We start from the raw sequence: 15,849 nt of genomic DNA on the forward strand, positions 1-15,849 counted from the left end.
CATATTTATAGATAAAATAAATATTTTATTGCTTCCCCTTTTCCAGTAAGCTGCTGTTTCAGCTGTACAGTTTAGAGCGCATGAATTCTATCTTCTACCTTCTCAGATGGTTTTGTCTGTACATCTGTGACTTTCCTTGACTGTTTGATCTCTTTCATCAGCTGTATAACATGCTCTAGCCTTTTTCATCATAAAAGTCCTAACACTGATATTTTCCCCGCTCTACTCACCTTCATAAAAAACTTCTTGAAACCCTTAAATTAACATGGAGTCTATACCTGCTAACTTTCCACAAGATCCTCAGCCCATTCCCACCTAATTTCTCTCCCCAAAATTTCAGCACAGCTGTAAACAGACTTCACATTTCTTTCAACTGAGTTTTGTTAACCTCTCAGTAGCTTCTGGAGGGACAAATGTGATCGAAAACTTTTCTTCTGGAAATATGACTCCCTCTTAACTTCCAAGATATTACAGCCTTGTGTTTTTCCAGGAACTCTATGACATCTTAGTCTCATTGGCGGTGGGGTGGGGCTGCTTTCCTCTTCATGTATATTACAGTTCCCTGAGATGCAGCTATTAACATTCTATTATTCTACAATAACTCAACAACCACCCTGTGAACACCAATGCTGTACCAGTCACCCTTCTAGGTACTGGGGAGCACTTATGAGTATCACAGACATCAGTTATTTTTCATAAGGTGTAGATATTACTCACTGTATGGTTTTATCCCCACACAGGCCTAAATACCTGTCACTCTTAAGGCTGACAACATCACAGTGCATATTTCCAAGTCATGGCTGTCTTCTCATCTCCATACACACATATCTAACATCTATTTGACATTTTAAAGTTAATGAATAACGAACTGATCTTATGTTTGATTTTTATTCTAAAAATCCTACTCTGTTTATAAGATTCTTTACTTGCAGAAATGATAACAACAATGTTAGAGTTGTCCAAGCAAGAAACTCAAAAGTCATCAATATCTACTGAATCCACTGTTTTAAATAGGCAGGTTAGTCTACATCTACAGTGTGCCTGGAATTTATTCAATGTTTTTTCTCTCTCTTTTTTTTTTTTTTTTTACTGTAACCACATTTTTTTAAAGTATTCATGTTCATCCATCTCTTGCCTCTACCAAGATGAACAAGATTAATCTGTGTAAAATGTTCATATGCTCATATAATTTCTCAGCTTCAGATGATTTCTTATGACTTTCAGGATCTGTTTTATTTATATGGTTTTTAGAAGATTTTGGATTATATAGGTCACAGATACCTCTGAATCCTTATTTTTGTTCACACACTTTCAGGTTCTTTTCCAGCCATGCTTTTGCTAGGTCTTAAAGCAAATCAAAATTTTTTTTTCCCCTCAAAAACTTCTTTCTTTCCTTTGAAGGCTCACTCCATACAAGTTTCTTTCAGAAAGTCACTTTCCAAGGGAATCCTTTATTAACCCCCATCTAACTCTATACACTAGCTGAACTTGCCAAAGACTTTCCTGGCAGCATATTGCACCAGCATATCTTAGTTGTAATTACTTGGTGGTTATTCTAATTCTTGATTTATGTCTATCTTCCCTCTGTATTGTACAGTCTTTGAGTACAGGAGCCAGTTTCATACTTTTCACAGATAATTTCTCTGTACACATCACCATACTTTTCACAAAGCAAGACCCTAATAAATACCTGGAATGAATGAATGAATAAATCTTAATCTCATTGCAGAACCAGAAGAAACTAGTGCAGAGATTAGGAAATACGCATCAAGAGAAGCTAACTGACATGAGCAAAGTTCAAACTATAAATTGTTTTCCTTCTAGGCAGTGCTTGCAAACTGACTTTCCAAAATCGAAATAAAAATTTTTATAGTAAATGCATTATAGCATACTTTACTTGTTTCTCTGCATACATATATATGTTACATATATACACACACACACATATATATATACACATATATATATTTGGTCTTTATTTACTTTTTGGATTATACTTACTATTCACTTTATTTACAACAATGTCTTATAAAATAGCATAGCAAGAACTCTGGGAGTATAATGTAACCTGCCTGAATTTTTTTTTTTTTTACAGTTTGTGTGTTATCTATAAAATATAACTAAAATGCTGCCTTTCATTTCATAAAATATTCATTTTAATCTTGATAAAAGTAATTATTCTCCCCAAGTATATGAGCTAAATTAAAAACGTACAGGGATGAATTTCACTCTTGCAATCTTCCTTTGAAGACTCTAACTCAGATTAAGAATCATATTTATATCATGGTCTGATATCTTCACAGAGAATAATTACTACAAATGTAATTCCTTTTAACTGTAGTAGCAGTTATTGATGTTTAAAACTCACAGAAACAACAAACTTGATAGTTCATTCAACCATTATTCTTATTTAGGTGTATCATCTTAAAGCACATAGAATTTGTCATATGGTTTAAAGTAGCTCTGATCTTAAACAAATACTTTGACTTCTCAAAACTGTATCTGTAAAATGAGGATAGCTCTTCCTTGCTCAACTCAGATTCGGGAATAAAATGAAGCCATAAATGCAGAAGTACTTTATAAATTATAAAAAGTGCCACTACAATGTAAGATATCCAGCTATCCATATTATTTCTAGATACTTCCAACTTTCTAATTTCAAGTTATAATTGGAAATACTTATTAATTATGTAATACAAAGCTATGATATAAATTAATGTTAAACTAAGCAATAGTAGTTACTTTTTAATAGATTATTGAATAAATCTTTCAATTGAAAAGTGATATATAACAAATCCATACCAATGAAATTCATATTAATTTGAAATTATGAGAGTATTGAATAACATGACTGAACTGACAAATTTTATGTTTTCCAGTCTCAAAAATATTAGGCAATAATACTGATACTCGATTATAATATGACTTAAATAAGTCATGTTTATGAATATACAGTTCTGATGTCTCATTGATATATAAAAATATATGTGTATATATACATGTATGTATAGAATTTACCATTAAATATTAAATATAATATGTAAAAGAACAATTAATATTAAAATATGACCAATATGACAATTCATTGACAGAGTTAACTGACTTAGTCAGGACAAATTCTCTACCTCTATAGCATGTATCTGAAAAAAAAAAAAAAATCGATATACCTTCTACAGATTTTGATAACATCACTAGCATAAAATGATGTAAGCACTATTAACTATTAAAAGTAGTCACCAGTGTGCTGAGCCTGCCAGTGATGAGTGGCCTGAAACATTTTGAGCTTCTTTGAAACTCTATTCACTGTTCTTTCTAAGGGGTATCTGTGGTTGTTTCTGCCTCATTGGGTGATAGAGTTTATCTTTCCAAACACAACTTGCTTGGTCAGGCATGAACAGGCTCATCATTATCTTTGGCCGTATCTCTAAGTGGAGGACTGGGCCCCATGTGTTTGGCAGAGAAGTTTTCTCCTTTGTAAAAGCTTTTTCTGGGCTCAAATAATATTTTTCATGTTAATTTTCAACAGTTTCTTTTACCCTCTAACCTCCCCTTCTGCTCATTCTCTCTCTACCACTTCAACCACTAAAGTCTAAAATTTTCAAAGTGCATTTACAAATGAACCAATCTTTCTGGCAACAGCAATTGAGAAATTGTAATTAAGACATGTAAATAACCATGACTAAAACATAGAATGTTACTTCCTGCTATAAAATTATGTTTTCAATATCAAGAAAAAAATCCAGAAGTGTTATAAAAGATACTATCATATTTCCTTTTAGCCTATGAAGGCACATGGTTTGCTTACCTTTAATAATGTTGGGCTTAGGAGGCATGCTGAATTCATAGACTGTTGGTTCTGAATATCCCAATCTATTGGCAGCTGTAATTTGAACTTCATATCCCATTGTCCACTGTAGATGCTCCAAAATAATGTGGTCTTTATTTCCTTGCACTTTTTTCTCTAGCCACTGATCTTCTTTATCTTTCTGCAAAGTCAGTACAAACATATTTTGTAAATATCCATGCACTAAAGTTGTGATCATTAAAAAAATAATTTATCTTGAAATGGAGTGAGTGAGTTTAATAAAATCAAAAAAGGATATTTCCTCTTTCACTGGGATAAATTAAACTGTATATAGATGAAGTTGTTTCTAAGGTTTTTCCCCACTAAATGTTTAATGCTTTTTAAATTTGCTGAAGAGTGTTGATTCATAAGTAATACTTCATGATTCAAATGATAATTCACCTCCATAAGAGTTTTTAAAATTTCACGTATATTGATTGCTATTTATTCACTTTGTTGATTATTAATAATTATATAAATAGGAACTATAAAATACTATATATAGAAAAAGCTTAATATGTCCATTTAAATAATTACCAGAGGCTATTGTTTGGGGCACGTGGGAGGAGGTGTATTAAAAATAAAGTTTGGATTTTTTAAATAGATTAAAATTTTAACCATCATTTTTAATACTATGTTTTAGACTTATAATGAAACAACATGTGACAAAAATTATTACCTTTAAATAGGTTATTAGAATAAGAAAATAAAAAATAATATCCTATTCTTGAACATTCTACACTTAAATCCTGAATCTTTTTCTAAAATAAATGTTTTGGACATATTTGAATTACCGTTTATTTGAAAAAAATACTATGACTACAGTCACAAATAATTGAAATAATAAATGGGTTAAGCTATCTTTAACAATACATTCAGTTGTGCCGTGTGTTAACAATCTGAACACAGGTTAAGTGTTGAAACGGTAATCTCTCTGCTGCTCTCCCTCACCTCTATCACAGAAACAAGGGGAGCAGCTGACTCTGTTTACTGTCATGAGGAAACAATAAGGAAAACTGAGTAATTATGCATTCCAGGGCATTAAGAATCATTACCACTTAACAAATAGTTAATTAGCATTAAAGAGAAAGTAGTTCTATAGCATGTATGTCACTCAGTTGTTTCGACTCTTTGCAACTCATGGCCTGTATTCTGTCAGGCTCCTCTTTCCATGGAATTTTCCAAGCAAGAATACTGGAGTGGGTGGCCATTTCCTTCTCTCGGTGATCTTCTCAACCCAAGGATAGAACCCACATCTCTTGCGTCTCCTGCATTGGCAGGCAGATTCTTTACCACTAGCGCCACTTGGGAAGCCCTATTTCTATAATAGCTATACAGAGTTGAAATGATATTTTCTGAAATCACATATCTTATAATCCATTACTGCAAGTGAAAATCCCAATTTACCAGAATTGTAATTTTATAAATATACTGTAACCTAGCCACAATGATAGATAGATATATAGACAGAGTAACAGATCCATTGATTGATTCTTTTTTAACCTCACAGCTCAATCAAGTATTATTTAATTTTGAGCCAATACTTTACAATATTTATTTGACTAGAAAAAATAATAACATTTTCTACATTTATGATGAAAATTGAGGATTTATTATCTAAAATCAAATTGTGGAAGTTAAATTCATTATTGCATTAAATTGACAGTATCAATAATACAAATATGAAGTATCCTTCAAAAGGAGATAAGACTTCATTACAGCTTTAGTACCATTCTAAGATTCTCTTTTCTTTATAATTGTTTTTGGTTCTTCAGAACTTTTATTATAAAGGAAATCATCTGGTCTCTTTTATTGTTTCATCTAAAACAGGAGATATTACTCCCCTCCCCACAGTGAGGCCAACGACTTTGGACAAGCACTTAGAATTATCATATAAACAAGGGGTATGTTCCTTTGCTTTTAAGACTTATAAATCAATTAGACTAGGCTGGTGTCCAGTGTTATAAAGTGTATTGGAAAAGCCATTGGAAAACAACAATTTGGACCAGAAAACTTTGCAACTCATCTAAGCCACTAAATGACTAGTAAATTTAAGCAAGGATCCTAGGTGCGTTTTTTAAGTGTTTGGGACAACTGTATCACTAGCCATGATTATCCCAACATCTGCTTTCTTCATCATTCATTTGTCAATTATTCAGTCTTTAGTACGGTAATGAGACTGTTCTAGAAATATGAAGACAATAGTTAGCAAGAATGTTCAACACTTATTTCAGACTTTACAAACCAGCACCGAAGGAGGACATGAAGTCTGAAAAACAAGAAGATGTTTTGTGAGTACATATTAATAACAGGAAGGATTAAGAGAGTCCAGGAACCAGGAAGGTTTTCCCAGGGGAGGTAATGTCAACTGAATAGGAAATAAGAAATTCCAGTCCCATTTTTCTTTTCATTCTTCCTCATTGAGTTAATGAAGATGTGATTCCTTCACAGAAGTTTTAAAATTGCAAAAATAGGCACAACGATTGAAAACCTCAGAAAGATGCAGAACCACTTGGAGATGCAAAAATAGCCACTTTACGTTTATTGTTATAGGTATTGACAAAAAAAAAAAAAAAACTACAAAAATCTCCACTTAAAAGTAACTTTAGATCATATATGATACATGACTTATAAACACAAACATACATATACAGCACATAAAATACATATAAAATATTTGATAAATTGTATGTACACACAATTCAGAGAGGACAAGGTGAGAAATAGGAAGACTAAAGAATTAGATAAGGATAAAGGTTGCACAAAGCAGTAGAGAGTAGCCCCAGTGGGCATCCCCTTACCCAATAATTCAGTACAAATTCTATTTAACTGTGAAATACTGGTGAAAGTGAGTATTTGTGTGGAAATTTGGAGTTGAATTTTGTTTTGGATTTGAATGGAGATGTAGGAGAAAGAGCCAGAAAATAAGCCAGAAGCTGATATCTGGATTACCCCAAGATACCATTCATTAATCAGAAGGATGAATAGGCTTCATGTCCTTTAGGTAATCTTCCAAAAATATTTCTGAAAACTGAGCGTTTGAAGTGAAACTTCCAGATCAGTCCAAGACAGGCTGATAGACTTTTAAATCACCAATCACTTAACTCTCAATTGTTGAGGCTCTTAATATGATGAATTAAAAGCCCTTCCATCATTTTAGATAGTTGGACTGAGGGCTTAAAGGAACCAAAAGGAGCTCTAATATTTTCCCCAATTTAAATCAATTTCATTTTTCATTCACCATTAGACAAGGAGTGTTTTTAATCCCTTAATTGTTATTCATAGGGAATACAGAAAAAATAAAGTGGGTGTTACCAAATACTCCCCTAGGCATCAAAATCTCATTTATGCATTTGTAGAGTGCCTGATTTACAGAATTTAAACGCCTAGGGAACAATTTAAGACAATCTAGTTGCAAACGTTCCCTTAGGTAATTTAATGTGATCATTTGCTGAATAGAGCTATTATTAATAAGCCAATTAAAAGTTGAAGGGCAGCTACTAAAAAAAAAATGGTCATTTACTTTGATATAGCTTCTCTTAAGCAATCCTTTTTGTCAAAACATAGGCAGCAGGGCCATATGACAATTAAGGAGACACTTTTAAAAGTTATTCTAAAATCATAATATCAGTAAATAGATATCAGTTGTAACTTCTCCCTTTTTATTTTCTAATTTTATTGATTTGAGTCGTCTCCCCTCTCCCCCTTTATTTTGGATGAGTATGGCCAAAGATTTATTGATTTCATTTATCTTCTCAAGGAACTGGCTTTTAGTTTCATTGGTCTTGGTTATTGTTTTCTTATCTCTATTTCATTTATTTCTGCCCTGATCTTTATGACTTCTTTCCTTCTACTAACTTTGGGTTTGCTTATTCTACTTTCTTTAATTACTTTAGGAGTAAGGTTAAATTGCTTAATTGAGAGATTTCTTTTTTCCTAAGGTAAGATTGTGTTGCAATAAACTTCCCTCTTAGAACTACTTTTGCTGTGTCAAATAAATTTTAGATATCAAACTGACTGCAGAATTTCAAACAACAGCAAGGAGAGATAACAAAGCCTTCTTAATGAACAATGCAAAGAAACAGAGGAAAAAAATAAGAATGGGAAAGACTTGAATCTCTTCAAGAAAATTGGAAATACCAAGGGAATATTTCATGCGAAGATGGGAAAAATAAAGGACAGAAATGACAAGGACCTAACAGAGGAGGAAGAGATTAAGAAGTGGTGGCAAGGATATACAGAACTATACCAAAAAGGTATTAATGACCCAGATAACCACGATGGTGTGGTCACTCACCTAAGCTAGACATCCTGGCAGTGAAGTCAAGTGGGCCTTAGAAAGCATCACTATGGACAAAGTTAATGTAGGTGATGCAATACCAGCTGAGCTATTTCAAATCCTAAAAGATGATGCTGGTAAAGTGGTGCACTCAAAATACCAGCAAATATGGAAATCTCAGCAGTGGCCAAAGGATTGGAAAAAGTCAGTTTTCATTCTAATTCCAAAGAAGGGCAAGCAGAGAACATTCAAACTACTGCACAATTGTGCTCATTACACATGATAACAAGGTAATGCTCAAAATCCCTCAAGCTAGGCTTCAACAGTATGTAAATCAAAGGGGGGTTCAGGATGGGGAGCACATGTACACCCATGCCAGATTCATGTTGATGTATGGCAAAACTAATATAATATTGTAAAGTAATTAGCCTCCAATTAAAATAAATAAATTTATATTAAAAATTTTAAAAAAACAAAAAAATTCCAGATGCACAAGCTGGATTTAGAAAAGGGAGAGGAACTAGAGATCAAATTGCCAACATTCTTTGGATCACAGAAAAAGCAAGGGAATTCCAGAAAAATACCTACTTCTGCTTAATTGGCATGCTAAAGCCTTTGACTGTGTGGATCACATAAACTGTGGACATTTTTAAAGAGATGGGAATACCAGGCCACCTAATCTGCCTCCTGAGAAACCTGTATGCAGGTCAAGAAGCAACAGTTAGAACTGGACATGGAAAAACCAATTGGTTCCAAATAAAAGAAGGTGTACATCAAGGCTGTATATTGTCACCCTGTTTATTTAAATTCTATGCAGAGTGTATCATGCAAAATGCTGGGCTGGATGACTCACAAGCTGGAATCAAGACTGCAGAGAAATATCAATAACCTCAGTTAGGCAGATGATACCACCCTTAAGTGAAGAAGAACTAAAAAGCTTCTTCTTTTTTTAACCATTTATCATTTATTATTATTATTTTTTTTACTTTACAATATTGTATTGGTTTTGCCATACATCAACATGAATCCATGAAAGTGAAAGAGGAAAGTGAAAAAGTTGGCTTAAAGCTCAACATTCAGAAAACTAAGATCATGGCATCTGGTCCCATCACTTCATGGCAAATAGATGGGGAAACAGTGGAAACAATGGCTGACTATCTTTCTGGGCTCCAAAATCACTGCAGATGGTGACTGCAGCCATGAAATTAAAAGACGTTTACTCCTTGGAAGGAAAGTTATGACCAACCTAGACAGCATATTAAAAAGCAGACATTACTTTGTTAAGAAAGGTTCATCTAGTCAAGGCTATAGTTTTTCCAGTAGTCATGTATGGATGTGAGAGTTGGACTATAAAGACAGCCGAGTGCTGAAAGATTGATGCTTTTGACACGTGGTGTTGGAGAACACTCTTGAGACTCCCTTGGACTGCAAGGAGATCAAACCAGTCCATCCTAAAGGAAATCAGTCCTGGGTGTTCATTGGAAGGACTGATGTTGAAGCTGAAACTCTAATACCTTGGCCACCTGATGTGAAGGGCTGACTCATTTGAAAAGACCCTGATGCTGGGAAAGATTGAGGGCAGGAGGAGAAGGGGACAACAAAGGATGAGATGGTTTGGTGGCATCACCGACTCAGTGGACATGAGCTTCAGTAAACTCTGGGAGTTGGTGATGGACAGGGAGGCCTGGCATGCTGCACTTCATGGGATTACAAAGAATCAGACATGACTGAGGACTGAACTGAACTGATGGTTTTTCCAGCAGTCACGAACGATGTGAGGGTTGGACTATAAAGAAGGCTGAATGTTGAAGAATTGATGTTTTCGAATTGTGGTGCTGGAGAAAACTCTTGAAAGTACCTTGGACTGCAAGGAGATCAAACCAGTCAATCCTAAAGGAAATCAACCCTGAATATTCATTGGAAGGAATGATGCCAAAGCTGAAGCTCCAATACTTTGGCCACCTGACACAAAGAGTTGGCTCACTGGAAAACACCCTGATGGTGGGAAAGATTGAGGGTGAGGGGAGAAAGGGATGACAAATGATGGTATGATTGGATGGCATCACTGACTCAATGGACATGAGTTTGAGCCAACTCTGGGAGATCGTAAAGAACAGGAAAACCATGGTGTTTCAAAGAATTGGACACCACTTAGCGACTGAATGACAACATAGATTTTGTATAGTCCTGTTTCATTGTAATTTCTTTCTAATTAATTATTTATTTATTTCTTCTTTCTTACAAGGAAGCATCACCTCACACTGGTCAGAATGGCCATCACTTAAAAAAAAAAAAATCTACAAACAATGAATGCCTGAGAGGGTGTGGAGAAAAGAGAGCTCAGCTACACTTTCAGTAGGAATGTAAATTGGTAAAGCTAATTGGGAGAACAGTAAAAACATCCTTAAAAAACTGAAAATACAGCTACCCTATCATCCATCAATCCCCCTTCTGGGCATATATCAGAAGAAACACATGCTTTGAAAAGATATATGCACCTTAAAGTTCACCACAGCACTATTCAAAATATCCAGGACATAGAAGCAACCTAAACATCCATCAACAGAGAATAAAGACTTGGTGTGTGTGCTCACTCTCTCAATTGTGTCTGTCTGTTTCCTACCCCATGGACTGTGGCCTGTTAGGCTCTTCTTTCCATGCAATTTTCCAGGCAAGAATATGGGAGTGAGTTGCCATTTCCTATTCCAGAGGATCTTGTCTACCTAGAGATTGAACCCACATGTCTTGTGTATCCTGCATTGTGCCACCTGGGAAGCTCAAAGATGTGGTACATATGCACAGTGGAATAACACTCCGCGATAAAAAAGAATGAACTAATGTCATTGCAGCAACATGGATGGACTTGGATATCATCATACTGAGTGAATAGTTCAGATAGAAAAAGAGACATCTCCTATGATATTGCTTATATACGGAATCTAAAAGATACTACAAATGAATCTATTTAAAAAACAGTAAGTCACTGATGTAGAAAACAAACTTATGGTTATGAGGGCCATAAAGGAGGAGAGAGGGATAAATTGGGAGATGGGATTGACATACAGGCACTGCTACATTCAAAATATATAATAAGAACCTACTGTAGAGCACAAGGAACTCTACTCAACTCTCTGTAAAAATATTAGTATTTAGGGAAAGTTTTGCCGTCATCTGTATAGAGAGCAGATTGAAGGAGAGATAGAGGGTCTTGGCTTTATTATTTATGGACTTGACTTGTTATTCTTTGACTGTTTTTATTCATAATGAGAAATCCACTAAGTTTCTTTTGAAAGTGTCAGAATGTATATGGTGAATATCATCTTACATAAAGGCTGAATAATTATGAAAGGGAAGGACAACAGACGAGGTGAGCTCCTACTAACGATTAATGTTAAACTCCCTGTGATTCCAATGCGTCTCAATTTAAAATTTTGTGTTCTTGTGCAAGGCACCTTCTGACTCCTGGACTTCCTGGTACTTGTATGACTTTATAGAAGGCTCAAAATTCTCTGAAGCTCTGCTTGGTACTCTGAATGTGAGCGGTGATTTAGCAATCTGGATAATTTATAAACACACATAAACACCTACACACACACAGACACACACACACACACATTCCACTGTGACTGGGAAAGATGTGAGGTTTAGAAGTTTTTAGGAGAGTTTTAGGTTCCAACCCCCTTATAAGTATTATTATAGCTGATTTAAACTGCTTTTCTTTCAGGTACTGAAGCTTGGTGAATTTTTGTATATTGGACTCTATGTATTTCTACCCTCCATCATTCAGGTACGTCTTGAGGGAAAAATAAGTTCTAATTTTTCCTATTCATCACCTTCTGTGTTCTCACATTCAAAGAAAATTCACACAGTAAAAGTTTTTTACCCTTATATTTAGTATTTGTTGTATTTATTAATCTAGATACAGGATCATTTATAATAGCATGACATAGACCAACTTATACATTGAGTCATCAATATACATATTCATTCAGACAATTAGTCTATTTGATGCTATCACTACAAGGATGATTACAAATCATTATTTTCACTAGCAGGAAAGAAAAAAATACCCAAAAAAGTTTAGGACTTCTTTGGGGAGAAATATCAATAACCTCTGATATGCAGATGACACCACCCTTATGGCAGAGAGTGAAGAGGAACTAAAGAGCCTCTTGATGAAAGTAAAAGAGGAGAGAGAAAAAGTTGGCTTGAAGCTCAACATTCAGAAAACGAAGATCATGGCATCCGGTCCCATCACTTCATGGGAAATAGATGGGGAAACAGTAGAAACAGTGTCAGACTTTATTTCTCTGGGATCCAAAATCACTGCAGATGGTGACTGCAGCCATGAAATTAAAAGATACTTACTCCTTAGAAGGAAAGTTATGACCAACCTAGATAGCATATTGAAAAGCAGAGATATTACTTTGCAAACAAAGGCCCATCTAGTCAAGGCTATGGTTTTTCCAGTGGTCATGTATGGATGCGAGAGTTGGACTGTGAAGAAAGCTGAGAGCCGAAGAATTGATGCTTTTGAACTGTGGTGTTGGAGAAGACTCTTGAGAGGCCATTGGACTGCAAGGAGATCCAACCAGTCCATTCTAAAGGAGATCAGTCCTGGGTGTTCATTGGAAGGAGTGATGCTAAAGCTGAAACTCCAGTACTTTGGCCACCTCATGCAAAGAGTTGACTCATTGGAAAAGACTGATGCTGGGAGGGATTGGGGGCAGGAGGAGAAGGGGACGACAGAGGATGAGATGGCTGAATGGCATCGCCCACTCAATGGGCATGAGTCTGAGTAAACTCCGGGAGTTGGTGATGGACAGGGAGGCCTGGTGTGCTGCGATTCATGGGGTCGCAGAGTCGGACACGACTGAGCGACTGAACTGGAACTGGAACTGGAATGTCCATAGCTTTTCAATGGTTGAAAATATTTCAAAGCGTAACTGGATGGCTTTAAATAAATGTCAGTATGCACACCTAAACATAATTAAACCTACAAATTAGTTACAAGCAAATTATTTACAATTGATTATAAAATAAGTTCTCTGAACAATAAAATCTCAATTCTACTTATTGTTTTAATACTTTTTTCAAAGTTATCTTTTTTTCCCCCTATGGCCATTGAGATACTTAGTCAGGGTTAAGGAGGTCAATTATGACCTAGAAACATATGCTAGAGCATTGTTGTTAGTCCTTAAAGTATATTCCTCAAAACTGATGTTATGTTACGAATTTTATATAGCCATTCTTAGATCAGGCAATTTTTTAAATTTACCAAAATTAAGTGATAGTTAGGATCTGATACCTATCATCCAGTTAGAAAAGTGAAAAACTGATGAAAGCATATAAAAAAACTTACCTAATTATGTAGAGTTTTATTGACACTACAATATGAAGTAGATAAAAATATTCTGTACTTGAAATGACTACTTTAATTTTTCTATACACATTATGACATTAATGTTTGTCTTCATTTTCCAAATACATTGTTTAATCTCACTGACTTATTAGAGATGTTAATTTTCACAAAGGGTCCATGGAAACATCTAATTCTGTTTTTATTTCCCTAGTTCTGTTCTCATAAATTCTGTCTTCTTAATAGGCCACTGAACAAAGTTGTGTGGTGAGTAGCCACAACTTTCTCCAGGAAATCATCCCAATCCAGTGTTCTAACCCAACCTAGTCTCCTGCATTTCAGGCAGATTCTTTACCATCTGAACCACCAGGGAAGCCCCCTCTATCTACTAGAGGACAATATATAATGTTTCTTGATTCATTATCTATAGGAAGTTAAACATTCTCTATATTACAATATTATTGGTGTTCCTGTTCCAGTTAAAGGCAGGTGTAAATACTCAGATATGATGTCTGCTATAAGTCAACACTCACATAAAGTATGTATTATATGCATTTTGTTGTTCCTAGATTATAAAACATATAGTCCTGTGCACAGGAGAGTTGAAAGATAGGGTCAAAGAAGCAGTCAAGTAAAAATCATAAATATGTTCCTTACTTTCTGAATTTACCAATTTAATTTCCCTATAGGCTGTCCAATTAAAAAATCTATTGCATATAGCTAAATAAAATTTCAAATTGTTCAACTGCTCTTTACTCCACTGTGGAATTCATTCATTTTGAGGAACTAATATTAATAGATGAAATGGCTTAGAATCATACAAAGAAAAGAGATAATTAAGCTATTTTTAAAATAGTTATTATTTCAGTATAAGTGCAAATGTCAAGGCAAATACTGCTACACATTTAGTGACCTAATTTTGAACATGTAAGTTTTTAACATGAAAAGTGACCTATGGAGAAAGAAAATGTGGAAAAAATTATTTCTTCCCAAGTTGGGATATTATTTAACCACATGAATATAACTTTATACCAAATTTTAGAATTTTCAATCGGACCTGCAGAGTATGATTGTATGCAGGACGGAGGAGGTGGTAAAGGGAGGGAAAGAAAAACATAGCGATACGGAGATTATATTAGTGTTATTGGAGTGCAAGGCATGTGTGCATGGTCAGTCACTACTGAGTCCTGTCTGACTCTTTGCGACCCCATGGACTGTAGCTCACCAGGCTCCTCCATCCATGGGATTCTCCAGGCAAGAATACTGGAGTGGATTGCCATTTCCTTCTCCAGGGGATCTTCTCAGCCCAGGGATCAAAACTTCACATCTCTCGGGTTTCCTTCATCGGCAGGTAGATTCTTTACCTCTGTGTCACCTAGGAAACCCATAGAAGGCATACCACTAAATGATTTGGTAAAGATGAAGGGAAACAGAATGGCTGCTTTTGGAGGCAAAGTAGATAGGTAAGCTGAGTTAAGATGGGAGAGTGGTTGAGGAGACAATATAATCTCCGCAGGCATATTTAAACTCAGCCCTTACTGTCCCAAAAGTGTTTCTGACTATAAACTCATGTTTTGTTCGCACTGATACTCATGACTAAGCCATTCAAATTCTGTAAGTTTCAATTTGTCCATTTAAAACTGTCAGAAAATGTCATTTTTATATGATTATATATTTTTCTGCCTTTTTTTTTTTTTGGCCTAAAAGTTAGCAATAACTTCCTTGTAATACAAAGGGTGTAAGGAATTACTTTTACAAATCTTACCATAAAAGCCCAATTTCCTTAATAAAGCAGTGTTCTCTGCTAAAATACCTGTAGGCTTTAGTGTAGTAACCCAGTAATTGATTATTAGTCAATTATTGCTTTGTTAAAATTATGCTAACAATCATTTCAATTATGATCTTTAAAAAGAGATCTATGAATTTTGGTAGTTATAAACAGCTGGATAATGAAAATTAAGAATAAGTATATGGTGATGAAAGGTATGGCTAGGAGCAATGAGATGGAATTGAGGAAGAACTAAAACTTTCATTTATTGTCAAAGAAAACTTACATATTGAGTAAACAGGCAAAAGCAGGGCATTGCTAATACTAGGTTGGTTGGGGATAGGTGGGGAAACAAACGTTAAACAATGGAAGCTAGAGATTTACTACTGAAAGAGAAAACAAAACAAAACTTGTGCTTGTTCAAATCTTAATCTGAGTTACATCAACTATGTATAAAGGTAAAATACCCTGATGACTGCTGTAAATTTGAATCTCTAAAAATTTTCTAGTCTTATTATACTTAATACTATACTTACTGTGTCCATGTGTGTTCCGCACATAACTTCTCACAAAACTAATTCTAATCTTCCTTAAGGAAA

The 15,849-nt window shown here is 34.8% G+C and overlaps 1 protein-coding gene across 2 annotated transcripts in view; it reads right to left on the reverse strand.

The window, feature by feature from the left end:
* NCAM2 (neural cell adhesion molecule 2) overlaps nt 1–15,849 on the reverse strand; it is a 605,915-nt gene that overhangs the window by 45,145 nt on the left and 544,921 nt on the right. For both annotated transcript variants that reach the window (XM_005674756.3, XM_013966137.2), the window contains exon 15: nt 3,806–3,986. In XM_005674756.3, the coding sequence (XP_005674813.1) occupies nt 3,806–3,986 (181 nt within the window). The remainder of the gene's footprint in view (nt 1–3,805; nt 3,987–15,849) is intronic.

This window comes from Capra hircus, chromosome 1, assembly GCF_001704415.2.
Source record: "Capra hircus breed San Clemente chromosome 1, ASM170441v1, whole genome shotgun sequence".
NCBI classification, from domain to species: domain Eukaryota; kingdom Metazoa; phylum Chordata; class Mammalia; order Artiodactyla; family Bovidae; genus Capra; species Capra hircus.